Below are 27,649 nucleotides of genomic sequence, written 5' to 3'. Positions count from 1 at the left end.
AATCAATAATTTCCACAATGTGGTCATGAGAAAATCTAGCTCAAATCCAATTCGTCGCGCCAGGTCACATGTCTGGCCAGTCTCCATTGTCTGCAGAGCAGGGTGTGTACAGCGGGGATGCTGCGTGGTCGGGTGTGGGAGTAGCTGGCTGCCTGGCTGGATGAGTGGGTGTTTTCCCTTCAGCAGCGTCCTTATTTCATATCTCCTTCCATCGCTTGCTTCCTGGGAAGATGCCCGGGACGGAAGAGATGCAGCGCGGGGGTGACGAGAAGCGGCCCGGGCTGACTTAGACGGGGCGTGTCTGTCGGTTGTTTTTGCTGCTGTCATCGCCGCTGCACCTGCGTGGAGGAGAGGAACGACTGACTCAGCTCCCGGAGAATGGCTATGTAACTCGGTGAGGGAGATCAGCGGCATAAACACTAAATGATCGAGAGAAAGAGAGAGAGAGACAGAGAAAGAAAGAAAAATGTCTGCGGGCAAACAATGCGAGACGGTCAGGGTGGTGGTCCGTTGCCGGCCGTTCAGCAGGAGAGAGGAGACAGCGGGGTGTGAGAACATCCTAGAGGTGGATGACAGACTGGGGCAGATCACCATCAGGAACCCGAAGGTGCCACCTGATGAGCCGATGAAAGTCTTCACGTTTGATTCGGTGTATGGCTGGAACTCGAAGCAAAGGGATATCTATGACGACGCTGTGAGACCTCTGGTGGAGTCTGTGCTCCATGGCTTCAACGGCACCATCTTCGCTTATGGGCAAACCGGGACTGGCAAAACCCACACCATGCAGGGGGCGTCGAAGGACCCGGAGAAGAGGGGCGTCATCCCCAATTCGTTCGAGCACATCTTCACCCAGATATCCAGAAGCCAGAACCAGAAGTATCTGGTGAGGTCGTCCTATCTTGAGATCTACCAGGAGGAGATCAGGGATCTCCTATGCAAGAACAACAACAAGAAGCTGGAGCTCAAAGAGAATCCCGACTGTGGGGTTTATGTGAAGGACTTGTCTTCGGTGGTGACAAAGAACACCACCGAGATCGAGCACGTCATGAACATTGGAAACCAGTCCAGGTCGGTGGGCTTCACCAACATGAACGAGCGCAGCTCCAGGTCCCACGCCATTTTCCTTGTGACTGTAGAATGCAGCGAAAGAGGCCCGGACGGCGAGGACCACATTCGTGTTGGAAAGCTAAACATGGTTGACTTGGCTGGAAGCGAGCGCCAGAGCAAGACGGGCGCCAAGGGGAAGCGTCTGAAGGAGGCGGCCAAGATCAACCTGTCCCTCTCCGCACTGGGGAACGTCATCTCAGCCCTGGTGGATGGGAAGAGCACCCACGTCCCATACAGAGACTCCAAGCTGACCCGCCTGCTTCAAGACTCTCTGGGTGGCAACGCAAAGACGGTCATGATCGCAACAGTGGGGCCCACTCACAAGAGCTTCGACGAAACCCTGGCGACCCTGAGGTACGCCAGCAGAGCCAAGAGGATAAAGAACAAGCCTCGGATTAACGAGGACCCCAAAGATGCCCTGCTGAGGGAGTTCCAGGAGGAGATCGCACGCCTGAAGGCTCAGCTGGAGGAGCGGGGGATGCTGGCAAAGGAGAGGCGCCGGAGGAGGAGAGACAGCAAGAGACTGAGCAAAAGCCTGGCGGGTATGGAGGAGGATATCCTTTGCGAGAAGGATGGAAACGTGTGGAAGGCGGCCGAGGAGGCAGAAGAAGACGGGAGGCATTGCCTGATTGAGGGGGGTGACAGTGCCAAGATTCTGACCTGCCAGGGTGGCACTGAGAAACTGAAGAACCTAAATCTGTACAGAAGAAGTCTGGGGGACATGCAGTGGGATCAAGACGCGGTGGAGAAAATCATTGAGAAATACAAGGTGTTTGATTCAGCCGATAAATGAGACAAGAGTTAAAAGGAATGAGCATGAATAATCCACTGTGTTTTTGTTCACAGGCCATGGAGAGCAAACTGTTGGTCGGTGGAAAGACAATCATTGATCACACCAATGAACAGCAGAAAATACTGGAGCAGAAAAGACAAGAAATAGCAGAACAGGTAAACATTGCTTAAATAAAAACACACCCCTTGTTGCATCCTGGCATGTCGTATAACTTTTGTTTCGATCGAACGTTTGCATTTAATCTTAATTGCTCGGTTCGCAGATAAGGAGAGAAAGAGAGATCCAGCAGCAGATGATGTTGCAAGATGAAGAGACCTTGGAAATCAGAGAGACGTTCTCCTCCCTGCAGCAGGAGGTGGAACACAAGACAAAGAAGCTGAAGAGGGTGGGGTGACTCTCTCGCTTGTGTGCACAGTGGCACAATCTCTAAAGAAGTTGCCCATTATTTGAATAGTTGTAGGCACTGAAAAATATGCTGCAGTCGAACTGAATCAGTTCAAATCAAGTTTTGCTTGACAATAGCTACTAGCAATTTTTCTATTCATTTTCTGCAGCTGCATGCTAAACTCCAGCTGCTGAGGGGAGAGATGAAAGACATTTTTGATGAGCACGTCACAACCCGACAAGAACTGGAAGAGACTCAGGAAGAACTAACCAGAGAACTCAAGTACAAGTAAGACATGATAACTTTTGATGCTTTTGCACTCTACAGATCTTTGGCCTGCATGTGTTACAAAAAGTAACCCCGCCCATCGCCTTTGACACAGCATCCCGACAGTGAAGCATCGTGTTTTGGAAAGCTTTTCGTTCGTCAGGGACAGAAAGCTGATCAGAGTTGATGATGTGAAGATGGACAGAGCGAAGTACGGGGCAGTCCTGAAAAAAAGAAAAAGAAAAGAAAAACAGAGACCCTTGAGACTGGGATGGAGGCTCACTTTCCAGCAGGACAATGGTGGTGATAATCCAGACCGACTTACAACGGAATAGGTTTAGATCAGTGCATATCAGTGTGTTACAAAGGCCCAGTCGGTCCCCGTGGGCATGGCGCAGAAAACTTGTAGCAAGTGGCAGTGTAAAAATCAATACATTTTTTTCGATTGAATGTTGTAAAACAATAAAAGGCCGTTAGACGTCCCCTTTAGTTTTGTCCTCTGGGAATAGTATTTAGCTTCCTTCGATACTAGGCTTTATACTAAATGAAGACACCTTAATAGTTGCCTACTGCAGGTATAATAATAATTACCTAACAGCATTTAACAGGGCTGTACTTCTTAAAATTATAACTTTTACTTTAATATGCTGTAATGAAAGTCTGACTTTTATAAAACACTTTTTTTCTATAATAACTTGCTTGTACCCAACATAACATCCATTGCAACCGATTGGCATTCTACTCCTCGGTATTCATTTTAAGGTCTGCAACCCAAGCCTTGATTATCTTGATATATTATAAATACTGGTGCTAAATTTTGAATAGAGATGTTTAGATCATTTTTTGCCATATTGTTTGTTTGCACAAGTTTTGTCAGTTTGGATGGACATTTATTTTGTATTTTGCAGATATCTTCTTATTGAGAATTTCATTCCCCCTGAGGAAAAGAACAAGATCATGAACAGGCTGCAGTTTGACTGCGAGGAAGATCAGTGGTGGCTACAACCAGTTATTCCTTCAGAGAGGTCAGTAAATCAATTGCGCATCGATCTCATCACGTACTACTGAATCTACTGAAACTACCGAGTCATGCAGGGTGTATAAATCTTTTACCAAGCGTGATAAAAGTCCAAACCATAATAATCCTTACAACCGCTCGTTGAGTACCAAGCCTCGTGGGCTTATACCCTCTCCTGGCAATGAAAAAAATTGTGTCAAGTGTGCTGCAAAAATTGAAATGATCTCCAATGTCACAAGATGTCAGTCAAAACTCCAGTAGTGTCCTTTTTCAGAATCAGTGCGCCATTACAACACCAGATTATTTTTCTTTGTCTCCAGAGGATCTGTATCTGAATCTAACCCCATCCTCTCTGATGTCTTCTCCCAGTACACCCACTCAGGTCAAGAGACGGCCTCTTTCTGCTGTGGGATACAAGAGGCCAATCAGCCAATATGTACAGATGGCTGTTGCCACCACCACTGGGATCCCATTTAGATACCAGGTCAGTGCTCAGATATTTACACCACAAGGCCAGATGGCAGACAAGGAGCACTTGAATGATCTTACTCTATTGCTATACCATGTTCAGAACAGCCTTGTTTGTGAAATGTGAAGGCCTCAACAATCTATACACAACATTGAACTGTTTTTGTTGTTGTTGTTTTCTTCTTTTTTTTCATATTTATCCTGAAAATAACTGGTGTACTGGCACAGCAGATTTTGATTTTGCTTTAATACAGATGCTATGCATTGCATTGCAAAAATATTGTTACTATATAAACGGGTTTAAAGTATTTAAAAATCTGAAAAGTGTGGCATGCATTTGTATTGAGCCCCCTTTGTTCTCAGACCGCTGAGCTAAACAAATACCAGTGCAACCAGCTGCTTTCAGAAGTCATCTAAATCCTGAACGGAGGCCACCTCTGCGTATTTTCATCGAAATAAGAATCTCACCATCCCCACTGTAAAAACATGGTGGTGCTAGCGTCATGCTGTGGGGATGCTTTTCCTCAGCTGGGAGAAAAAGACTGTTCAGAATTTTTTTTTTTTTTTTTTAAATCGATGGAAGTAAATATGAGTAATATTGGAAGAAAAAATTGTAAGACTGCAGAAAACTTTCTACAGGAAAACAACCCTGAACATACAGCTACAATGAATGTTGGTTTATTGTGTCTTGTCAAAGGCCAAGCCTACATCCTATTTGTAGGATTCTGTCTGTAGGATTCTGTTACATTCTGTCTGCTGGCCTTAGTTCTTTATGTGCCCGGTTAGAGATGGAAGTTAAGGAGGATCCATATTTGGGATTTGTGACATTTGCAGGCTCTCCATCCATCCGTCCATCCAGACTGATTCATCTTGAGCTATTTTCAAAGAAAAACTGTAAAAAAAAATTAAAAAAAAGTTAGTTTCTGATTGATGAGGACATGACAAAAATGCAGCCTTAATTAGACTGACAGACGGTTCTACAAAGCACTGACTCAGGGGAGAATACAAATCCATGTGAAATCCCATAAAACCGAGACACTGACGTTTGCGGTTGGAAAGTAACAAATTGTGAAAAAAGTTCAAGGAAAATTTATATTTTTGCACGCAAGCCACTTTATATAACTGTCTCCTCACATGTATTTGCAATGCTCTCAACTCTGCACACTTGACTTTCGTTACACAATAATCAGTTCAGCAATGATCCTTCGCTTCTGTTCCCTGATATTATCGGAAACAGCCAGTCATAATTGCACTATAAGCAGTGTCGTCTGTTCTTACAGGCAGAAAACGTCATGCTGCTGGAGTTAGACATGTCCCCACCAACCATGTTCACCTTGAACCTAAACGGCGAATGCCTGGAGAGAGCTTTCACCCCCAGGCTGCTGCCGGATCTGTCGCTAAATGTGCGTGCAAGAGGCGCGTCGTCTTCAAGGGTCAGGAAATCCCAGTCCTGGTAAGTGAACGACAGAAAACAGAGGAATATTTAATTTTAAATACTTCATACGCCCTTTTAGAAGCAGTAATAACTGAACTGTACTTTTTTTAGGGTAATTTTTTTTTTAAATTAACATGGTTCCTTAAACAAGGAACCATGGTTCCTGTAAACAAAAACAAAGTAGTAACACATGATGCTGGTGCTAGCCATGGGAGTACTGCAGTTAAATTGCTTAGAATGAGTCACAATTTCTAGTGCATGTCAGCGTAACTCACAAATCCTATAAGTACTCCATTGTTGTGGTGTTTTTTTGCAGTTACAGATAGCTTTGTTTTCTATGGTCTGCAGGTATCAGGCACCACAAGCTGCATCTGTCACATCATCCTCATCCTCCACTATTCTGACATCAGAACCTCAGAGCTGCTCTTCCTCTCCGAGACAAAGACCGTCCTCTGCTGCATATCTTTCTTTGGGAGGACCAGACCAATCAAGCCCCTGATTTTCTGTTACATTCTGTCTGCTGGCCTTAGTTCTTTATGTGCCCGGTTAGAGATGGAAGTTAAGGAGGATCCATTTGTATTAATTCATTTTGAAGCTGAGTTTATTTTTAAAAAATAACAATTAAAAAAAAACCCATTATCTGTTAGTTTGGGAGATAACTAAAAGTAGAATAGTTTAGCTGAACATTTTTTGATTTCTTAGTTTCAGCATGGTATACCTAAGCTTTTTCTTTATTTGACCGAGTGATTTTTGTTTTGCATCTCTTACAGTCACGATAAAAATGCAAGTGCTTTTATGCTTAAGGAATCTCAGATGAAAATGATCAAATACTGGTCTTTTCACCCCTCTGACATTTTTTATTTAATTAATTATTTTATTTATTTTTGCCTTTTGGGTAAAAAATGGTGTAGTGTACTGCAGGTTGTCTTTGTACTGATTACTTGTCAAGTTATACCCGACAGAGATATGGTTTTAGCCCACTTATTTGAAATCTACTCCCAAAAAATGTCTCCAAAAAATACTGCTTCGCAGAATGGGGTCGCCTAGACCTATTTTAGCTTGTTCAGGCGGCGTAGGGGTCAGATTTCAGAAGAATCAGCTGAACTATATAGGGATCAAACCACAATCAATGGAAAAGGAAAGCAATCCAAATTCAATTAAACTTTACTTGGGATTTACTTTACTTTACATTAAAAATGTTAAAATTGTTTGAGCGGAAAAAATATGCAATCGAACAAAATGTACGATCAGACAAAATATTTTATTGTTTGTTTGGTAAAGGTATGTCATAATACAGATTTAATGTGCAACCATTAAATGTACCTAAATCACTAGTCATCAGAAAGTCTGATCTCCTCTATTAATCATTATTATTTCTAAACAATTAGGAATGTTTTTGCACGGTGACCAAGTGGAAAGGTACTAATTGTAATCTTAAAGTAATTGTTGCAATTGTCAATCTAAGAAAGATACAACAGCGCTTTCTTGACAAAAAAACAAAACAAAACACAATGACATAGCTGAACATCTCGTAGCATCTGGAACAATGCCTTTTAGATGTGTAACTGTTAAGCATGGTCGTGGAGAGGTGATGATGTGGGCTTGCTTGTTGACATCACATCTCGAGTGCGCAAAGCTGCATCCGAACCACCCACAAAACGTCTGGAACAAAATCTATTCTTGCCTTAAATGCTCCCAAAAAGAGGAAGAAAAAAAAAAAAGTTGCGCACCTTTCAGTAACTCTTTGTAGCAATGTTTTTAAGATGCACTAAATGCTTTAGCATTCTGTTTCAATATTCGCTTAGTAAATAATATTTAAACAGAGTAGCTCATCTCGGATTGTATTAACCAAATTTTTAGAGCCATGATTTTTTTTTTTTAATGTATGGTTATTAAAATCTTAGAATTGAAAGTCTGTATGCTCACACAGTTGTAGAGAAAAGAAAAGATGGCCATGTCTCCGCCAAACACGTCAAGGCTGACCGAATAGGAGAACATCCTGACGTAACCTGTGTGCTTTACGATGTTTTGCTGCGGTGTTTGGCTAATGTAATTGTGAACCAAAAGTGTGAAGAAAGCTTGCAGTGCCGTCTTGATTAGCTGCCTTACTTTTTCATGATTGTGAAAAGTCGACTTGCTTACATAACAAAATAAACTCTGAATAGTCTCGAAGTGCCTATTTTGTCATTCTTCTTTCAAATCTGTATTGCACTTCTCTTAATGAGTCTCATCATAGTCGCAAGTGCCAGACAGTTTGTAAAATCACAGGGTGTCTCTTACCGTGTCATGGTCTGTTTTTCTATTGATTTTATTGATTGATTCAGATAAAACCTGCTCTCCCAAAAACACACTTCCCTCCTCCCACAACTTTGTTGGCATCATATAGCGCATAGCAGATTGATCAGCGTTTTTCTGAGTACGCACTTGTGTGTTTTACTTTTTTCCTATCTGGTCACCTGCCTCCCTGTCCCTCGTTCCAAACTTTTTGCTTGTATTTGGTGTGGCTGGGGCAAAATGGCGGAGCACTATTTAAGAACGCTGCATTGGTTTTTAGGAAGACTTTGCAACATAAAATGCCATGGAAGTGGTTTTGAAGTTCAAAGTAATGTATTAAAGTTATTAAAAGTTCAAATTAATTCAAGAGAATTTCAAGTTATGTTCTCAGTCTCTCTCTTTCTCTATTTACATACACATATTACTGATTAGATCTGATTGGTGAACCTTCACATAAAGTCCAGTTCAGGCCAGAGTCACCCCCCCCCCAATTTTGTTGGGTGAGGCTGCCAGAAACAATGCATTCAACCATGAAATATTTAGTAAAGCTGCAATTATTGTATGTGCTTTTTATGTGACATCCACATTTTAATAAAATTGATAGGTGATGATATTTCAGTTTCTGTGGACTCAGTGTTATAGGTACCATAAGAACCATCAGTAACATCGTCGTATAATAGAGATGGGATGTAATTTATAAAAACAAACCAACTAGAGGATTTCTTAGTCTTATTTAATCAGATTTTGCTTGACGACTTAATAAATGACATGTGAACTTCGACAGTAACATCAGATGTAGATGTTCTTGTTTTGTTCTTATGTTGTGTGCTGTTGTAACTAATCTTAGTTTGGTGTCTACACAGGTAGGAACATGCTTGTGTTGAGGTGATACTGTAGGCTTGCTCAATACACTCTGCCCTGTGCATCTCCCAGACAACTTGCAAACAAATGTTAGGTAAATTATTGTCACCCACCGAGCTAGATTTTATTTTGTTTCTTTCTTCTCTGATTCAAAATCAAAACTCCTAGTTAATAAGTTATTAGTGCATTCATTTCAAATTTAAGTGAGTTCACCTCAATGATTGATGATTTATTTTTTTATGAAATTGTGACACCTCTGGACTTCCATAAAGAAAAGGACCAAGCCAGACTTAAAAGGCCAATATTCAGATTCTATTAAGAGAAGGTCATCATTGCTATTTACAAATGCCACCTGACCCTTCTTATGCCTCCTATGATGTCATCAGAAGAGCGTTACGCAGAGTGTTGTGTTGTGTTCCTTGGTGCACATTTTATTTACTGTACTTTGTAAAATCCTACACACCCCTACCTCATTATCCAACTATGTTTTGTTGACTGTACATTTTCTACTTAAAAGAAAATACACCACTAACTAGTATCTTTAAACACATGTGGGAAGCTGGAGGGTTTTAGAATGACAGCCACATACAGTATAAGGATGACGTTTCCAACGGTCACGTGACTCTTTACAGTAAGTCCAACATGGCAGATGGAGCAGGTCTTGCACGGTGACTAAAGCAACATTTCAACTAAAGCGGACAACCTAAACTCCACTCCGCCGCGGGACATCCACCATGAGGGAGAGGCAGAAGAAAAAGAAGGGCAGGACGTGGGCGGAAGCCGCTAAAACGGTATTCTTGGGTGTTTTGTCTTCCGTTTGTTGTGGTTGTTTTCCTTGAACGCTCCCACTTGTACAACTGTGTTGATGAGTTCATGACCTGCTGGTGGAGACGAATGTTGCGCACACCGCGCGGGGCCTGACGGTCCAAAGGCGGCTGCTGTCAAAACGCAGGGGACCCTTACCCTCTGTCTGCCTCCTCTGAGGAGAAACGCAGCGTTGTTACCATGACCTAGGCACACCCACGCATGCCTCTAAGCCCACCGTTCGTGTTTCATGCAAACAGTGGGACTGACAACTCTTTATCGAGCTGATTCGGATAAAGTGGTCACGTCAAGGGTGCGTTAGCCAGGTTAGCATCGGCTAGGTCGTGCTAACTCCGTCAACAAGTTGTATTAGTTTCAAGTAGACTAAAATCAAGATGTCGTTTTTAATAAAGTATTATTCTGTACTGTTACTTTTATATCTTCTTTGTCGGTGTCGAAGCAATTCTGGTGCATGCCAACTTGGCCAATGAGTGTCATTAGCTTTCGAGCTAGTTGGACTAGCTTAGCATGCTAATAAGTATTTAACATATGAAAACTCTTAGAAAGAATGTCACAAATATAATGTCTTACCGAGTTGTGTGGATATTTGGAGTCCACTGACGCGTGCCTCATGTTCAATAAACTAGTTTAATTGTAAAGTACAGGTAAGTGACAGCAAGTAAAGTGCGTATCTAATAACTTAACGCGTAAAATGTAAAAGTCGCTGCAGAGTGAAAGTACAAGCGCACAGCTGTTGAATGGAAAAAATAATGACAAAATAAGGTCAGCTTCACGCCGAGATACAGATAGTGCCTAACAAAAGTATTCACTTTTCACATTTAGTCGAGTAGCAAGAACAAACCTGTCTATGTTTTAGAGTTATTTGTGAAAAGTGACTGATGATTCTTCAATAGTTTGTTTATTTTTACAATTAAAAATCTGAGACGCTTTGTCATGCACAACCACATTTTGCTGTACCTGCAAGTCCATGTAGAGAGTGAAAGTTTAGCTCCTTTGGAGAATTATAGACAGGTTCTCACTATAAAAACAAACCGTTTCTGTATTTATTCCCTACCTCTGGACTCTTGTGGTTAAAAGCTTTCATAGAGAATAGGTCAAACTCAGATTGGATGCAGTGTCTCTGAACATCAATGTTAAAATTTTGCAACAACTGCCCAATTGAATTCTACATTTTTATTTGACCTAAAACCATCCAGTTGTTGCATGTTGCCTCGTGGTGGGAAGTGAACCTCCAGGCAAAGTCTTAAATTTTATGTGGCCTGCAATATGTTTCCTTTTGTTTATTGGCCTGCATTTATCACTGTTCTGCTCCCCACACCGTGATGCTGCTGTGGCAAGATTTGTGGAATGGACATCTAATCTACCAGCACATTTCTTCCACTTTGGAATAAATTGCTTATTTCTGTTTGTCCAGCAGAAAAAGTCAAACTAAAATGCATTAAAGTTTGTCGGTTGTTGTGCGAGAAAAAAAAAAGTGGAAAAGTTGAAGAGATCTGAATGTGAATAGAGACTGTAGGTAGATATTGGCCCACATGTTTTGAAACAAAGCAGCTACAAAACTCATTTCTCTGAAATGTTTTGCTTTGTGTATATAGGAAAACATGCAACAAATTCCATATCATTCAAGCCCTTTGACACAAAACTGTGCAAGAAAGTAACAATGAACAAGCACTGCAATGTCATTATGCATCAAAAAATATACAATGAAGCTAAATTGTTTTTTTCTTTAAACAGTTACCATACTAAATCAATAGAACCTCGCCACATCTTAAAAACCGAGCAGCAGGGGGCGCTCTAGATATAATTGTAACTCTGGTCAGAAATACTATCTGAGCTCTCTTCCACCTTCAGTCTCCATGGTAACCGACCGTTGCACTGACCAACAGATGGTTGCAGCCTCCACTACTTTCTTTGACTGCATCAGCGCATGGAGTCAAAGTTACGCTTAGTTTTCCTGGAGCCAGAGAAGCTGCGGCCATTCTCAAATCTACATGTAATCAAGTTTTGTAAAAGATGAGAATAATGAGAGAGGGCTTAATGCTGCGTGGAAGAGGAAAATGATTCAGTGGAAAACTAAAACCTATTAAAAGGGGGAAAAAAATCTATTTGAATGAGGTGGAAAAGTGGCTGGTGGTAAAAACTCTCTGAACTTGAAACTGAAAAATGTTTGACTCCTTTTTACTCGAAGAACTTGGTATCAGTTTGAGTCTTCACCGATTTCTACTTTTACATCTTGCCCAGCCATTACCATAGTTTTACTTTCTTTTGGAAACAAACAAACTAATTGTTTAATTGAAAATTATTCTATATTTACATCTATTAAGTGTGTCGATAATGATGGATTTGGCAGTACCATAAAATTCCCTTGCATTTTACAGTCACCCATTGAATAGACTGAATATTATGATGAATTATGGCAATAAATATTATTAAAGTTATCATATTTTGTGTATTTTATTCTGCAAAATTTTGTTGTAATGCCATATCTCTGATTTATAATTTACACAAGATTATTGACCCAGATCCAAAAAAACAAGGAATAATTTCCCTGATTGAGAACCTGTTCTTTATTAATCGTGTTATTTAGTTTTGATTATTTTTATTTTAAATCCTTTTAGGTTTTGGAGAAGTACCCTAATACTCCTATGAGCCATAAAGAGATCCTGCAGGTCATCCAAAGAGAGAGGCTTAAAGAAATAAGGTAAACCCACATTTTAGAAAGCATTTTTTTTCCCTTTCCTGTAAAAGGCTACCCGTTTCTCTCCCTTATTTCTTTTGTTTATGTTTTTTTTCCCTGTTCATATTCACAATTAGTTTAATCAATAACTGTTTAATTTCTTTTTGTTTCATTGTCACTCTTTTCATCCAGAAGGTAAGACAAGAAACAGATGGCCTCCCCCACCCACCATCCCACTTTAACAACCTCACCGCATTTCCATATTTTGTTCAGATTTAAATCTTGCATGCTTTAACAATGACAATGTTGTAGATTCAGTGGCAAAAATAACTCACTCAATAGTTTTAGTCTTGACACCTTATGCCCACACGGTACATTTGTACATGAACACAACTGTGCAACAGAAATAGATATAGCGTCATGTGAGCCTTGAATTTATTTATTTGTTTTTTCAATAAATGTAATAGGGAATCTTATCACTTTTTTTGTTTTCACTCTGCTCGACATACTCGTTTATTGTTAAAGTTAACATAGTAGAAGTTGTAAAAACAAAATCTTAATTTCTTTCAAGTTCTTACACAATTCATTAAAATGTATATTCAAATTATATTACGTGTTATATCTAACATATATTTTTCTATTTCAGAAAAGTGTAATTGGTAACAAAAGTTGCTTTTAATTTTAGCTCGGGTCAATTCAGTCAACTGACTGTCTGTGAATCGCAGGGCAGATATCCTACCCTGATGTTACTCTGATCCAAACTTATGCATGTCGACACTCAGACGTTTGATCAGCCTCAACCCTTCTTCCACTGTTTTTTTTTTCTTTTTTATCAATAGCCGCTTGAGGAATGGAAGTCAATAATCATAGTTCATGGTTTTCTCTCATCCCTCAGCGGAACCTCGCCGCTGGCATGCCTGAATGCCATGCTGCACACAAACTCTCGGGGTGACGAGGGCATCTTCTACAAAGTCCCGGGCAGGATGGGAGTCTACACGTTAAAGGTTAGTCAGACAACAAAACACTTTGCAGAACGGTGAATATGTTTTTAGTTCTCCATCATGCATTGTTGTAGAGTCGCTGAGTCTGTGACGGTCTTCATCAGTTTGTTGTGGCGTGTTTATTAAGGGTGTAAGGGGTCACGTAGGTCTTGTTTCAGTACAGACCTCGGTTTTGTGGTCACATTTCAGTATAGGAAAGTACAACAGGAAGAAGACAGAAATGCCAAACGATAGTTTTGTCTGAACTACATAAATAACCTCCACAAAAACAGAAAAACTAACCACTGTTGTTCGTGACGAGGCTCTCAGGCAGCGCCGTGACGGCTTCCTCAGGACTCTGGTAACTATACGGGGTGCGACGATGGGTCCCTGTCGAAGATGAACAGTAGATAAACGAGACAGATTTTTTATTGTATTTTTAGTGAAAGTTAATGCAAGAAAACGCAGAAAGCGCTACATTGATTTTTAAATGGGACAAATAGAATAAATGTTTTATAATCATGAAGAGCTAATAGGAAGCCCTGGAGCACTACTCTCTCAGAACCAGAACCCAAAATGAAGAGCAGCATTCAGATTTTATGCTCCTTAAATCTGGAACAAACTTCCAGAAAACTGCAAAAGAGACAAAACACTGAGTTCCTTTAAATCATGACTAAAAGTGGAACATTGGTCAACATGTTTAATGAAGATTATTCTTGAAGAGTTTGATGTTGAAGATTTATTGCTAGTTTTACAATTTGTTTTGATGATGTAAAGAACTTTGAACTGCTTTTTTACTGAACTGTATTATACAAATAAACTTGACTTGAGTAGACACCAACTTTAGCACTGCTAGCAGCAAAGGCTAGGCTGTTGCGGCACACTTTTCAAAGTGTCCTCAACTTCTCTGGCACAATTTCTATTGAGTACCAAAGGTTTTGTCACACTGGTGAAAAATGGCAGAAGCTTTTCTTAATGTTTTCTAGCAGAGTGTTCTCCACCAGCCTGACCTACAATCCTAGTCAACTCTGTTAGCACAACAGAGTGGTTCAAGAGCAACTTATCTTCTTACTTCAAAATAAGAGTCTGAAACATGGTGACTAGTCTAAACCATTTACCTATATAGCTGCATTGCATTTAGAATATTTTGGATATGCTGAGTACATTTACGATTATGTAGGTTTTCCGCAAATGATTTAGAGTTGCGTTCCACAGAAAAATCTGTGAACACAGAACCGTGAATAGGCAGCATTTCCACTGTGTAAGAAAACAAACTCATAATGTGCTGATCTCAAATACAAATGAAAAGTTTAGAGGATTGCTGTTCAAACTACTAAATTAACTAAACTAAACTTTAAAAATCAGTTCCTTTTAGTCTTTTTTTTTCCATTTTAACAACAAGGTTAGACAACGGGCTAGTTTTGAAAAATGCACAGCAGTATTTGCTTTTACAAAATCACAAGATTTGATTTTAGTTGAGGACAAACTAGCAAAATAACTGAAACCGCCAATAAATTGTCCTGAGTTTCATGTGTATTTTTGGTGCAAAAAACCCCACAAAAAACGTCCAAATACAACAGATTTGCGACGATTTGTAGGATCAGCATAAGATCAGCTTCATCCAAAATTAAGAAAATCAGAGCAGGTTGATCGGCTAGCCAATCCATTGACGCAAACTAATGCATAGCCATGTTACTCATAAAAATCTCTCATGTAAAAAATAAGACCTTTAGATTGAAAATGCAATCAAATAATGACCAGCTATTCTGAATAATTTGCGCTTTATGTGAAGGGTTAAACTCATGAATCCCCTTAAAGTCTTTTCTATTTGCTAGCAGTTTTTTTCTTCTTCTCTGTTTTTCAGAAGGACATCTCAGAGGGGGTGAAGAAGCTGTCGGAGGAGGGCTCCGATGAGAGCAGCGACAATCTATCGGACTCCCGAAGCTCGGAGAACAGCAGCACCGTTCCTCCAGAGGGCAGGAGAGGACGGTGGATGCGAAGAGGTACCGTCCCTTACATTCACGTAAAAGTTTGAGAGTTTTAATCAGAATTTTCCGGGCTCAATCTGTTTTTGTGCTCCCGCAAATCAATTTTGTGACAGTTTTCTTTTAATTGCGCAGAATTTAGAAGTTTAATATTAAAAAAAAAGTATTTTTTTACGACATCAAGGAGCACCTTTCATCTTTTAACCTTAACTCTTTGCTCATAAAAGAACAGTTTGTTTTTTTTCTTTTTGAGTGAAGTATCAGGATAAATAATATCCTTGTCCTGGTCGTCACACGGCTCTTTATTTACTTATTTTAGCTGATTGGGCACGTAGGTCTCTTATGTCAGTGAGCGTTAACGCCTCTTCTCAGCTGTTGTGAAGCACTGTTGCTCAAACACAGGAAGCCAGCTCTTTTGCCTGTATACAAGCTTAAGGAAAGCGGTTCTTCCAGAAAGTTAGATTAAACCTGTCGTATATTTCTGGGACACCCTGAGCGCCCAACATGACGGCGAAAGGTCGGGTTTTTTTTGACTCTCGATTCATCAGCAAGCTGTAGAATCACATCGGTTTTCTATAGTCTACCTTGTTTGCGGGGAGGGTTGTGTTTGCTTTATTGCTGTTTTTATGTGATTCAATGCAAGTTTGGCAAAGGCTTTTTTCTTTTCTTTTCTTTTTTTGTTAAGTTGTATTTATTTTCTTTATTTGCCACTACTTGAACGTTTTAAGCGACTGTTTGAGACAGGAAACCGAATTTTCTCAGCTTGACCCGTGACCACTTCCTCATTACGCACAAGTTTGAAGCTGCCATAGAAAGGCGCTGCGTCTTTACAGCAGAGTGAGACAAATGATCTTTTTGTAATTGAGCTAATAAAGGCATAAAAGTCAAATGCTGGGAAATCAGCGATCTGTATGAGAAAACACAAAGCTCAATAGTGCTCTTGCCGAGATGTTCAGCCCATTTTTTCTGAAGATATCTTAGAAGGGTAACGTAACCCTCCCTCCTTTGTGCAAAAGATTGGTTTCAGTTTCATCAAAACAATCGCCCAGCTTGATTGTTTGCATGCTCGCCTCAGGAAACGTAGATTTGTAACAGGTTTTTTTCTATTTTCCAGTCCCCTCCAAGCTGCAGTCACAGCCGTCGTCTCCGCAGCCACAGTGCTCATCGCCTCCCGTCTCCTCCAGTAAACTCATCTCTCCCTCACAGAAACACAGCAAGAAAGCACTCAAACAGGTATGTTTCTTTGTTTCTTGTTTTCTTTTTTTACCCTTTAAGCCTATTTATTTACAGTGCAGTTAGGTTGTTTCTCGGTAGTGTTTATATCTCTGTTTATATCGCCCTCTTATTTACAGAGTTTGATATAAAGATCTTCCGCTCTACTCCACAAAACATAAATGCATCCAGGTTTAATATGTCTATGGAATCATTCGGTGTTTTTTGAATAAATATAAAGTTTTGACGCTGCATGTTTGTTTTACTGTGCCTCCTTGATTCTTTCAGTTTGGTTCAAGGTCTTGTGCAAATGTTTCATACCACTTGAGCTTTTCCACGTTTTGTCTTTTTCTTTCTTTCTTTTAGAGTATCAGCCTTCCAAAGCGCTAATTTATCTAATTTATAGAAAAACCTCTTCCTTCAGTTACAGCTGAAGGTTTTTTTTTTCTTCCATCATCTCTCATCAGCATTTCTAAAAATCAGTTGGGCTTTGCCTGGGCCATGTCGATGTGCTGTCTTCCAGACGTTTCATTGAATATATGTCTCGCATATATTCCAAGTCGTAGTTTTCCTGATGGAAACTCCGACTCGATCTCAAGTCTTTTGCCACTTCTAGCAGGTTTTCTTCCAGGACTCCTTGTATTTAACTGAATCCATCATCTTACCAACTGACTTGTTTCTTTCTCCCTTTTTAAGGAATATTTCCTCAGCCAGATGCTGCCACACCACTTTTCCAGATGGTTAGGGTTACCCTAAAATCTTCTGCCGTTTTTCTAGGCGCTGAAGCAGCAACAGCAGAGAAATCAGCGCAGACAGGGTGGTATGCCAGCCATCTCCAGCTCCAGGCTGCTGCTAAAGACCATCAAAGACATGGCAGAAAACATTACAACAAAGACTGGTAGGTTGCAACACTTATACCGCTACAAGCAGCTCTAATTCATATTAGTATTACCTATTTAGATGCTTTTTTTTAGGTTCATTGCATAATTTTATTCATATTTTCATATTTTTTGCATAATAAAAGTAAAACAAAATCATATTTTCTCAGCTTTTATTCCCCTATTTGAACAGAATGGCTCAATAGTTTAGAGAGCAACAACTTTTTAAAGATGCATGACATTAAGTCAATTCAAATCTAACTTGTATTTCTGTGCATTTGATACTGCTAATAAATCCACCACTGCTATGTAATTTATGCAAGTGCTATTCACATGTCATATCAATAACCTGGTAATGGTATTAGTTAATTTCTTACTATATTATGTGGATGCTTTGTCGTTGAGGAAGATTTACTCACCTCAACATGAAGAACGCTTCAAAAATGGCATCGACAGCAGGACAGTCCACCATGTTTTGTGATTAATTTAGCCAGAACTAGAGCATTAAAGGTTTAACTGTAGGTTGCTACTTGTGGAAAAAGGCTGGAGTCAGGTGATCATTTGATATGGAGGAGTAGCACATCATACAAAAGGAGAGTAGATGTGTCACAAAAACTGTTGAATCTTCACGTAAAACTCAACTCGCGTGGTAAAGAATAAGAAACTTTTTGATTGCAGCTTTACAGTTAGCCGTTCTTCAAATTCACAAAGGTTTTCTTCTTTTGTCCAGAGTTATGCCACCCTGTCGGACCCAGAAAAGTTCCTCAGAGGTCCGATCGTCTCAATGCAGGTAGGTCAATCATCAGGTGTAACTTTTTTAAAGATTTATTTATTTATTATTATTCCAATTCTACTTTTTAGGTTGGATATATTCTATAAACCCGCTGGAGACATGCATCAGAACACATAGCCCCACTAGGGTTAAGTGTGTAAGGATAATGGATTGATCTGTATTTTCTATAAAAAAGAAAAATGGCAAAAACAAATTAGTCTATGGTCATTTAATGTCTACAACATTTGTAGTGTACAGATCAGAAAGTACTGGCCATGGCATGACTTTAAACATTTAAATTTGAATTTTTTTTTTTTTTTTTTACTTTTTTCATTATTTGGATAACTTAAGTGACAAAAAGTCCAACTTAATCAAACAGAGTTCCTTTATATCAAGTCTAAAAACCTGTTTAGAGCTTCCTTTGATGAGTAAAAAGTGGAACATTGATCAACTTATTTGATATATTTGCTAGATGAGGACATTTGACAAAATATAATGTGCATTGCTTGTTTCATAACTGGTGACTGTATGATGTTTTTCTGATGTAAAGCACTTTGAACTGCCTCGTCGCTGAAACGTGCTACACAAATGAAGCTTACTTGATTTATAGGACACAAACGATTCCTTAGTGAACAAAATCACCAAGCATGTCGATTGTTAAATCAAAATCTGTTCTGCTGAATTCTTTCTGTCTCGCATCCATTCCAAGGGCAAATAAAACGCACAAAGTGTAAAATAGACGTGGAAACGCCAGACTCCATTTTGGTTAACACCAACCTGAGAGCCCTCATCAACAAGCACACCTTCTCCGTCCTGCCTCCCGACTGCCAGCAGAAGCTGGTCAAACTCCTGCCTGAGGTCGACCGACAGGTGACTCTTACACCTCTGTGGCATTGAAGATCAATTAACGCACAAAAGTGTCATATTGCAGCAAATCCGTTCATCTTAGATGATTCATATGAAAACATTCAGCAGTGTTACATAAAGCAGAGGTTTTGTCCAAAGCTCTGAATGTTGTGTGCTAACTCTCAAATCTGCAGTCAGTGTTCCAGTGCAGTGATTATTAAAAGATTAGTCATCGCATTGTGCCTCTTCTCTTCAGGCTTGCTTGGACGGCCTTCTGAAGGTTACGAGCTCGGCTTTAAACAACGAATTCTTTGCATCAGCAGCGCAGTCTTGGAAAGAGAGGCTGGCTGAAGGTTAGTCGCTTGGCTCCCGGTTGATAACGACATTCATTTCTTGTATAAAGCAAAACAAAATATCTCCAAGGCGATCTTGTGTTGCTTTCTCTTTTTCTAAATCGAAATAAAACTTTCTCCTTTCGCAGGGGAATTCACACCCGAGCTGCAGGTCCGAATGCGTCAGGAAATCGAGAAGGAGAAGAAAGTTGAGCACTGGAAGGAGGCTTTCTTCGAAAATTACTACGGGGAAAAGTAGGTAGAGTTGTTCATAATCATGCAGTTGTCAAATCTGAAAAATGTTCATTATCGCCATTTCTGTCATGATACAGGTTTTAATTTCTATTTATAGTGGTCTTAAAAAGTCTTGAATTTGACGTGGTTAAACGTGCAGAAACCCTGATTATTGTAAATGTGTTGTTTTATCGGAGTAGCAGTGGAAACAAGTGTCGCTTTTCACTTATTAATAAATGCAACAACATCATAGAAAGTAGGTTTTGACCCGTTCAGATCAGACTTTCACAAACTCCTCCATAGTTGATCACGTTGTTTTTCACGTCATACAATCGGCAATCACAGAAATCACGTTCACTTCATGCTGCCTGGACGATAAAAGGGGTGTGGCATCTTCCGCCAAGTTTTCAGATTCTTCATCCAAATACTTTGACTTTTAGCAAAGTTGTTGTGTGCCTTCCTCATCGTGTTATTATTGTCATCAGATTCTGATGATTATCATATTACTCATATTAGAGGGACATCTGATTACGATACGTCTTTGTTCTGTTCACACGTACAGACCAATAAGCTGCTGCTGACGTCTTTGCTTATTCCAGCTCCATAATAGCGCTTTATAATAAGCGTTGGCAAAGGCTTCCAGTTTATGACTTTTAAAGAAAGTAGTTTCTCAGTAGCTGAAGATAAATGAAAATAAAAAATTCAGTTTTGTAGAAAATTATGTCCAAAAATACAATGCAATAGTATCCATCGGATAATTATTGACTCCCTCCACAAAGGTCATCGCTACAGAAGCTGGCTGTTCCGATTTGATGAATAAAGCACGATAAGTGCAATATAGATGAAAAGTTGAGTGGAAGGATAAAATGTAATAGGAAAAGATGCACAAGCAACAGCTCCAAGAGGATTCCAAAGCTGAATCATAGACAGCATCAGATAATGCACATCTGGGCTAGGTGGGAAAAGAACTGGGGTTTTGCTCTTCAAAGGTTTTTTTTTCTTCTAAGGAAAATCGGTTGTAGATTTCATTTAGAAATCAAGGTCAGAGTCTGGAGGGGGAAGGGAAAAGGTGCTCATAATGCAGTTTGAAGTTTCCACATTGAAAAAGTTCATTTATTACCTTCATGCAGTAAGACCTTGATGCAGTCTGCGTGCAAAGTTTAGTGATGAAAGTACTTTTCTTATGTAGCATTCAAAATTTCTGAGAAACTGAATTTTGTGTTTTTATTAGTTATAAACCATCCAATTTTACAGAAATAAGCACTTGAAATTTATTAATCAGTTTAATAAGTTTTACTTTTTTCTTTTTGTCTGTGAAATAAATAAACTCTTCAGTGGGTTTCCGAGTACTAACACTAAGTGTAGAATTGCTGCAAAGCATCAGACCCTAAGCAGATGTTCTCAACCTTGAATGTGAAAAAGTTTTTTTTGTTGTTGTTTTTACATTCATAAAGACATCACAAATCAAAAATATTTGCGATTTAATATTTGAGATAAAAACATCTTTCAATTTTCTTCTTTTGTACAGTTCAGGCCTCAGCTACGAGGAGTCCAAAGAGCTGATAGAGCCCGATGGGAATAAGGAGACTGTCAGGCGCCGCTCTCCTGTTTGCCAGAAAAATCCAGCTGCTCAGCCTCTGGAGGACAAGAAGAGCGCCAAGGACTGCGTCCAGACCAATGCTGCCCCGAGAGACAAGAAACCAGCGGAGAAATCCCCGGACCCACCGAAGGAGCTGCCCCGACACAAAGAGTCCGTCCCCACCACGGAGCCCATGAAGACGCGTCGGTCGCAGCACGCGGAGGATCGAAAGCTCAGCGCAGCCGCTCAGACCGGGCCGCCGCCGCCGCCGCCGGCTGTGAAAACACTGAAACCGGCCGAGCGGAGCCCGACTAGCACACTTCATGAAAAGCAACAGAAGGAGGAAAAAGAGGAGAAGAAACTCCCCGAGTCGCCCGTGAAGACGAGCCCCCCACTAAAGCCCAGTGTGGATGTAAAGGATGACCAGCTAGTGACCGCGGTGAGACCTGCTGCGGGTGACGAAGAGGTCGCCTCGGAGCCCAGCGCCGGCTCGGACGCCCACAAAAGGAAAACCCTCTGCGAGACGGAGGGGGAGGTGACTCCAGAGAAAAGACCCCGTTTGTCTTCCGTTTCCTCCGTGTCATCGGTCTCCTCCGCGTCATCCATGTCCAGTCCCGCCACGCCATCTCCGACAAGTCAGAGGGTCCCGCCTCTCAAGGTGAGAAACGTGCACGCTCTCCATTTAACCAAGGTTTTTCTCATTTGTCTTCTTTAAAGGGGATGGTAACCATAAACTCACTTTTTCACATTTTATCATGCCATCACCAGGGATTTTATGTTATGAATAAACACATTGAAGCTCAAAATTATAACAAGTAAGAAAAATCTGTTATGAATAAAATCTGTGTAGCATGCAATTGTATCCAGCTTCCTTTGTGCCGATACCCTGAAATAAAATCCTGTGCAATCTTGTTGATCTGTGTTTAATTCAGTCTGAATCAAGCCGCCATTTTTAGGATCTCAGAAGTTTGTTGGAGAATTTCATTGAACAAACAACCTTCTGAAAACGACATAATTTACCAGATTTCGAGTGAGGATTCATAATTAATTTGAAGATGGATGGAGATAACTACATGGCAGTCATGAATGGGAACCTGTAACATGTTAAAGACTTTAGAATGGGTCTAAGGTTGATTTTACTGAGGGACTACAAGCCTAAATGTAAACCAAGCATTGCCACAAACACAAGTGAATAAAAAAAACGTCTTGACGTTAACTTAGTTGAAGATCTATGGAAAGACTTTAAAATGTGTCCTCACTTATTCTCTCCTTTCAGTCTGACTGAACATGAGCTATAGAGGAATTTAATCATTTTATTGCCTCTTTGCAATTTGTGGTGATCCATTGCATAAAATCCTAATAAAATACATTCATTTGTGTAGTTGTAACTTAAGGAATGATTTAACAGTGCAAGAATAAATTTGCAAAGTACTACAATTTGGATTATGGCGGTTCTCCTTTAAGGTTTCGTAAACTTACTCGACTTTATTCCCTGTTAAATGTCCCAGTGGAACTCTAAAAATTGTCAAACATTTCTTTCTTTTCAGATCCCAGTGTCACGAATTCTTCCTGTCCCTCTGTCACCAAGCCAAGTCTCACCAAAGACTCACCTCCAGGGCCCGCTCAGCAGCCCGGGCCACACCGGAGCTCGCACGCTGGCTTACATCAAAGCCAAAGCTCAGCTCGCCCGAGCGCAGCGCGTAGCAGCCGCCGCCGTGTCATCCGCATCGAAGGGAACGGTGCCGGGGCCGGGGCCGGGTGGAGGTAGCGGCGGTGATCACGGGCAGCCATCACCCAGCCCCAGCCTCAGCCCAACTTCCCCACAGGCCTACACCAGATTACCAGCCACCAGCAGCAGCAGCAACCAATCCAGTGAGCTTTCTCCTCCGCTCAGCTCAAGGCCAGCTGATGAGAGGCAAAGCAATCATTTTACCAGTACAGTCCAAAAGAGCTCCAATGCTTCAGTAGAACATTCATCAATGCAGACTGTAAAGGATAAGGACGCCCCAACAAGTGCTGCATCACTAACCAGAACCAGTTCTTTCATTCCAGCAAACAACCCCCTTGTGACACAGTTGCTGCAGGGAAAAGAGGTTCCACTGGACCAGATCCTTCCAAAACCCCTCTCCCACACGGAGATTCGGGTGTCGAGCCAGGCTTCTGGAAATAAGGGGAAAATGACACATTTTGTTGATCATAAAGGAGATAGGCACGTGTCTGCACAAGCCAATACCGCCGGACGTGCCGCAGAATGCACAAAACATCACCGGGAGCTTCCCGATAAGGAAACCCAAGAGCAGATCCTACAGACGCTGATGCAGAGGAAAGCTCAGCAACAGAGGCAGCCGCCTGGAGGAGCAGGGCTGCTGCCCGCACACCACAGGGTGCCGCAAATGCTGCACACACAGGAGTGTCGGGAGCAGTCCAGAGTGTTGGTTGGCTTTCTGGGTCGGAAGAAGATCCCTAAGCCGGCCATGACGGGGCATTACCTGCTCAACGTGTCCACGTACGGCAGGGGATCAGAGAGCAGGAGACTGCAGCTGTCAGTCTGCCCCAACAAGTCTGCTTTGAAGAGGGAAAGCACAGACGGAAAGGAGACGGCTAAGACGGAAGAACCAGTGAAGAAAGATTTCACGTTCGTTACTAGGGTGAAAGCCGAGCAGCAGGGATGTGCGGTTGCCAGGGCCGACGACCCGGCAAGTTTTCAGCATTGCTCTGGCGTAAAGACTGAGCCTGGATCTGAGAGCAATGGAGCCAGTGGTGCCGACAATGGCGTCACCAGTGCTAAAGCCAAAGACATCAGTCCGTTTTCTCCAGCGCACCGAAGTCACCTCGAACTCCGCAATAACAATCAAGGAAACTCTGAGCCATATCTTTCCCTCATGGACCCCGGTCACCAGCAGCTCACTGCCTTTCAGAGGGCGCTTGACAATCAGGAGTCGGCGGTAGCCTCCAGCTACGGCGGCACCATCAGCATGTCTGTACCTCACACTCTGGACCAAAATGCCGCGGGCACCGCCTCTTCCGCACCCTCATCGGAGGTCGACGGGAGGGGCATTTGTGGGAGCGTCATGTCGTTCTCGGTGACCGTCACCACGATACCAGCCGGTCACGCGCTAGACCACGGCAATCAGGGTGAACCCTCGCGGGAGCAGTCCTTCATCGAGGGCGCCAACATGGAGGACGTTCAGTCGAAATGCTATTGCCGACTGAAGGCGATGATCATGTGCAAAGGCTGTGGAGCCTTCTGCCACGATGACTGTATTGGCCCTTCGAAGCTGTGTGTGTCATGTTTAGTGGTACAGTGAAATGGAGTTAATAATAACTAAACGATGTAAGGGTTTCATTAGGCATGGGCCGGTATGTGCAACACAATATCAGGGTCACTTAGAGAACGAATTAAGAAAAAATGGTTATTTTTTCCTCTCTGTCCATTTTAAGAAAAAGTCAAGAGAGAGTAGCATAAAGTCCAAACACAAAATTGTTTAAAATGTCCAGAAGTAGTTAATACTTTGTTTTTTCAATTAAAAACGTTGAAATGTCATGGAATAGGTCAAAAAGAAATTTTTAAAGTAAAAAAAATACATTTTCAAGAACAAGTTATGACAACAACAAAGCTAAACGTCAAGAAAAAGTCTAAATACTTTTTTCCAAAGATGAAATGAAAAATAAATCCAGATTTAGAGAGCCTTGGGTGTTTTTTTCCCCTCAAAAACATCAACATTTTTAAATCAAACGGTGGAGTGGTGGTGGCGCCCCGATGCTGCTATAATGGATATAATAAGTTAAATAATTAAAACGCTAAAATTCTTCTGTTTTGCTTGAACTGTTATTGGCAACGGATTTTAATCAACAATTGAAATCCCTGTTTTCAAGCCAAATCTTGTTAAGTCTAAAGTTTTCTGTAACCCAGGAGCTGTATGGCTTAACAAGAACGTTTTGATTTGACTGGAAGCTCCATGGATGTATGACAAATTGATTTTAGCTGCTTAACTAAAGATACTGTCTGTTTGAGTGAGCTAACTTAACTGACTTGCTGCATTTAACATTTTAAAATTAAAGCAGTTCAATTTTGAGCTGCACTTCTGTAGTTTCCAAACTATGACCGTAAGTACTTTTTGCGTGTCGTGAACTATTTCAAAACAGCCAAATTTGTCTTTTATTTTGTGACATGAAACTTTACAGCATCGCCTTACTGTACGGTCCATTTCGCCAAAGGTACTTGGCTCTCACTCCAGCCATTTTTCTGGCATCTCATCAAAATGAAATTGAAACAACAAATCAAGTAGATTTATTCATATATATATATATATACCTGTATATATATATTTGGTATGCCTTGATACCGGCCCATGCCTAAGCGTCACATGCCGTCGAGGCACAAATATGGCATGAGGTTGTTTAGAGTGAATAGAAAATGTGGTGCGGTATCTTAACTGTTCTACGCCTGCGACAGCCAGGATCTGATCACTGTTGGAAAAAAGCAAGAATTTACACTGGACGGTCTTGTTTTTTCAACCACACCTCTTTTTACAGATGCCAATCGATTTTCAATCAGTTTAATACTCAGTCAGATGTGCGAGAAATCTCACATTCAACGTTTGCACTCAGCTAGATTAGTCTATATTTTTATATAAAATATATATATATACATGTGTGTGTATTGTTTTTAAAAGAGGGAAAATGAATGTTTCTATTTTTAGGACTTCATGACTGTTCTGTGTTGAGACTGAACTTTTTATCGTAGGGTTAATTGGGGTTACTATCAAGAAAAGGCACTAGAGAAAATCATGGGTTGTACAATACCTCCTGCCTGGATTTTTATGCATGTGTGGCAGGGAAGTAACAATTTTATATATATATATATATAGTATATGTACAATATATATATATATATATATAAAAAAGAAAGGTACATTAATACAGAGTACACTGGTATTTAAAAACGTTTATGGATTTATAGGTTTATTGAGAAATTATGCATAAAATGTTTTTAAAATCTGCCCATGTGGATTGCACATAAAAATTATGGCATCAAATTGCCTGCAAAGGATCATGTTGTAAAGTTGGAATTCAGCGTAGCACTTAAATTCAAATTTAACATTTTTAATAGAAAGTGGTTTATCTTCCCTGTTGTTGTTTTTTTTTTTATATCAAATACAAGTTTAACGTCATCTGCTACTGTTTTAAAGCCACATTTTCCCTCCTTAAAACTGTTTTGTAGCTAAAGTGTCCCATAAATTGGAGTTGGGTTTTTTTTCTGTATAGATTGATGACAGTTGAAATGAAAACACTCAAAGTAAAGGGAGAAAATGAAGACCTTTTCTTTTCACTGTAAATACTAGATGTAGGTAGTCAATATTTTCTTTGTGCAGCACACTTATCCATTTTTATTACTACAAAAAGATGTTTGACAATCGAAAGAAAAACATTATACAGTCAAATAATTGTAGATTTTCTAAAAATTATCTGTTGGTACAAAAAGTCACAAATTTATAGATGAGTATAACCGTTTACCTCTGACCTTCCCAGAAAATGAGAATCTTCCATTTTAAGGTAATATGAGGTATTGTAAGCCTAATTATTCACAATAACCATTGTGACGTAAAGTACATTGTAATATGAACACAATCTAAGTGCTTACTTAACCCCACATTACTTTTCAAAAGGGTCAGTGGAAAACTGTTAACTCAAGCAAAAATAAAAATAAAAATCAAATAATTTTTTATAGTATCCAGCACAGGTGAAATTTTTTCTGTTTTATAGCCGTTGTTTTCCAGGTAAAATGCCAAAGCCACCTTAAAAAAACAAAAATAATCAGAAGTTGTTTATAATCTCAGACTTGTTAATCAAAGTAATATATTTTAATTAATATATTTTAATATAAAAGATCTATTTACTATTTTTTGGGACAAATCAACAAGGTATTTGCTATAGTAATTTATTGGCTGTCCGTTTTGTTATGTTTTTTCCCCTGTAACTTGTAGACAGGACAGACCACCATAAGGAATGATTGAACTTTGTATCTGAAATTGCCCAAGTATGGCTGTGTGAACCAGTCTTTGCAATCAGTCCATTTGTCTAAACCGCCCTTTGAAGATTTTGTCTGTGTGCATCCTTTGTCTACAATTATGACTTTTTTTCTTTTACAAACTATGGCTCAGTCTAAAATTTTAAGTTGATCCATTTTTACCTGTATTTTTTTTTTATGTATAACTGGATGGTCATGTCTGTTAAATTTGGGTTTCAGGATATGTATTAGAAAAGTATTAGAAAAAAACTCTTTTATGCAGTTAGTCATTTTAATGTGAATAGCACGTCTTACATGCTATTCTTACGTGAATAGCTTGTAAGACGTGAATAGAATCAGAGACGGCTGTATTTACAGTTAAATTTGGGGACTGGAACGCACTTCAAGAAAGGCAGCTTGACGAAGACTGAAACGTGCATCAGGCGGCAGTCTTCATTTTTACTGAAGCTACCTGTTTGTGTAAATTTAGATGAGTGGTTAATCGAGAACTAGCTGGGTTGAGGTTACTATGGGCAATCACCATCTTTTTCTTTTTCAACTGTCACATTTGTCACTAGTTTCATTTGTTACACTCGTCTGTTTCACTCTGTGTCCAGTAAAACTCCAGTGAATGTAACATGGTAATCTGCACTTGTAAACAAAATGTATTTAAAAGTTATAATCTATTATGAATAAAATAATTTTAAAATA

At 40.3% G+C, this 27,649-nt stretch overlaps 2 protein-coding genes and 1 long non-coding RNA gene across 5 annotated transcripts; 2 read left to right on the top strand and 1 right to left on the bottom strand.

The window, feature by feature from the left end:
- Positions 1 to 2: 2 nt before the first annotated feature.
- On the top strand, positions 3 to 7,645 carry kif3cb (kinesin family member 3Cb). The gene is made up of 8 exons (XM_027999896.1): positions 3 to 1,876; positions 1,954 to 2,055; positions 2,163 to 2,285; positions 2,455 to 2,573; positions 3,461 to 3,577; positions 3,940 to 4,054; positions 5,319 to 5,491; positions 5,822 to 7,645. The coding sequence occupies exons 1-8, from the start codon at positions 467 to 469 to the stop codon at positions 5,970 to 5,972; spliced, it is 2,310 nt and encodes a 769-aa protein (XP_027855697.1). The 5' UTR covers positions 3 to 466; the 3' UTR covers positions 5,973 to 7,645.
- On the bottom strand, positions 4,610 to 10,862 carry LOC114133806 (uncharacterized). Its single transcript, XR_003593276.1, has 3 exons — positions 10,004 to 10,862; positions 5,372 to 5,488; positions 4,610 to 4,930 (listed from the first exon to the last, which is right to left on the bottom strand). It is a non-coding gene; the product is annotated as an uncharacterized LOC114133806 (long non-coding RNA).
- asxl2 (ASXL transcriptional regulator 2) lies at positions 9,128 to 27,649 on the top strand. Of its 3 annotated transcripts, XM_027999890.1 has the most exons (13): positions 9,128 to 9,399; positions 12,052 to 12,134; positions 12,303 to 12,305; positions 13,006 to 13,114; positions 14,955 to 15,093; positions 16,190 to 16,308; positions 17,065 to 17,185; positions 17,896 to 17,955; positions 18,647 to 18,807; positions 19,040 to 19,136; positions 19,265 to 19,370; positions 20,878 to 21,586; positions 22,476 to 27,649. In XM_027999890.1, the coding sequence occupies exons 1-13, from the start codon at positions 9,343 to 9,345 to the stop codon at positions 24,234 to 24,236; spliced, it is 3,525 nt and encodes a 1,174-aa protein (XP_027855691.1). In that variant the 5' UTR covers positions 9,128 to 9,342; the 3' UTR covers positions 24,237 to 27,649. The 3 variants fall into 3 exon arrangements, with proteins under 3 accessions (XP_027855691.1, XP_027855692.1, XP_027855693.1); XM_027999891.1 differs by lacking the exon at positions 12,303 to 12,305 and having other exon boundaries at positions 9,132 to 9,399; XM_027999892.1 differs by lacking the exons at positions 9,128 to 9,399; positions 12,052 to 12,134; positions 12,303 to 12,305; positions 13,006 to 13,114; positions 14,955 to 15,093 and adding an exon at positions 15,449 to 15,592.

This window comes from Xiphophorus couchianus, chromosome 19, assembly GCF_001444195.1.
Source record: "Xiphophorus couchianus chromosome 19, X_couchianus-1.0, whole genome shotgun sequence".
Lineage (NCBI taxonomy): Eukaryota > Metazoa > Chordata > Actinopteri > Cyprinodontiformes > Poeciliidae > Xiphophorus > Xiphophorus couchianus.
This window is presented reverse-complemented; position numbering and strand designations above follow the sequence as displayed.

Excerpts from the sequence above, each read along its gene's own strand:
- kif3cb (XM_027999896.1), top strand. The coding sequence starts at position 467 with ATGTCTGCGGGCAAACAATGCGAGACGGTCAGGGTGGTGGTCCGTTGC. Across the intron at positions 2,056-2,162 it reads GACAAGAAATAGCAGAACAG|ATAAGGAGAGAAAGAGAGAT; the intron begins GTAAACATTGCT and ends CTCGGTTCGCAG. Across the intron at positions 3,578-3,939 it reads CCAGTTATTCCTTCAGAGAG|TACACCCACTCAGGTCAAGA; the intron begins GTCAGTAAATCA and ends GTCTTCTCCCAG.
- asxl2 (XM_027999890.1), top strand. The coding sequence starts at position 9,343 with ATGAGGGAGAGGCAGAAGAAAAAGAAGGGCAGGACGTGGGCGGAAGCC. Across the intron at positions 17,956-18,646 it reads GTCCGATCGTCTCAATGCAG|GGCAAATAAAACGCACAAAG; the intron begins GTAGGTCAATCA and ends ATCCATTCCAAG. Across the intron at positions 19,137-19,264 it reads GAAAGAGAGGCTGGCTGAAG|GGGAATTCACACCCGAGCTG; the intron begins GTTAGTCGCTTG and ends CTCCTTTCGCAG.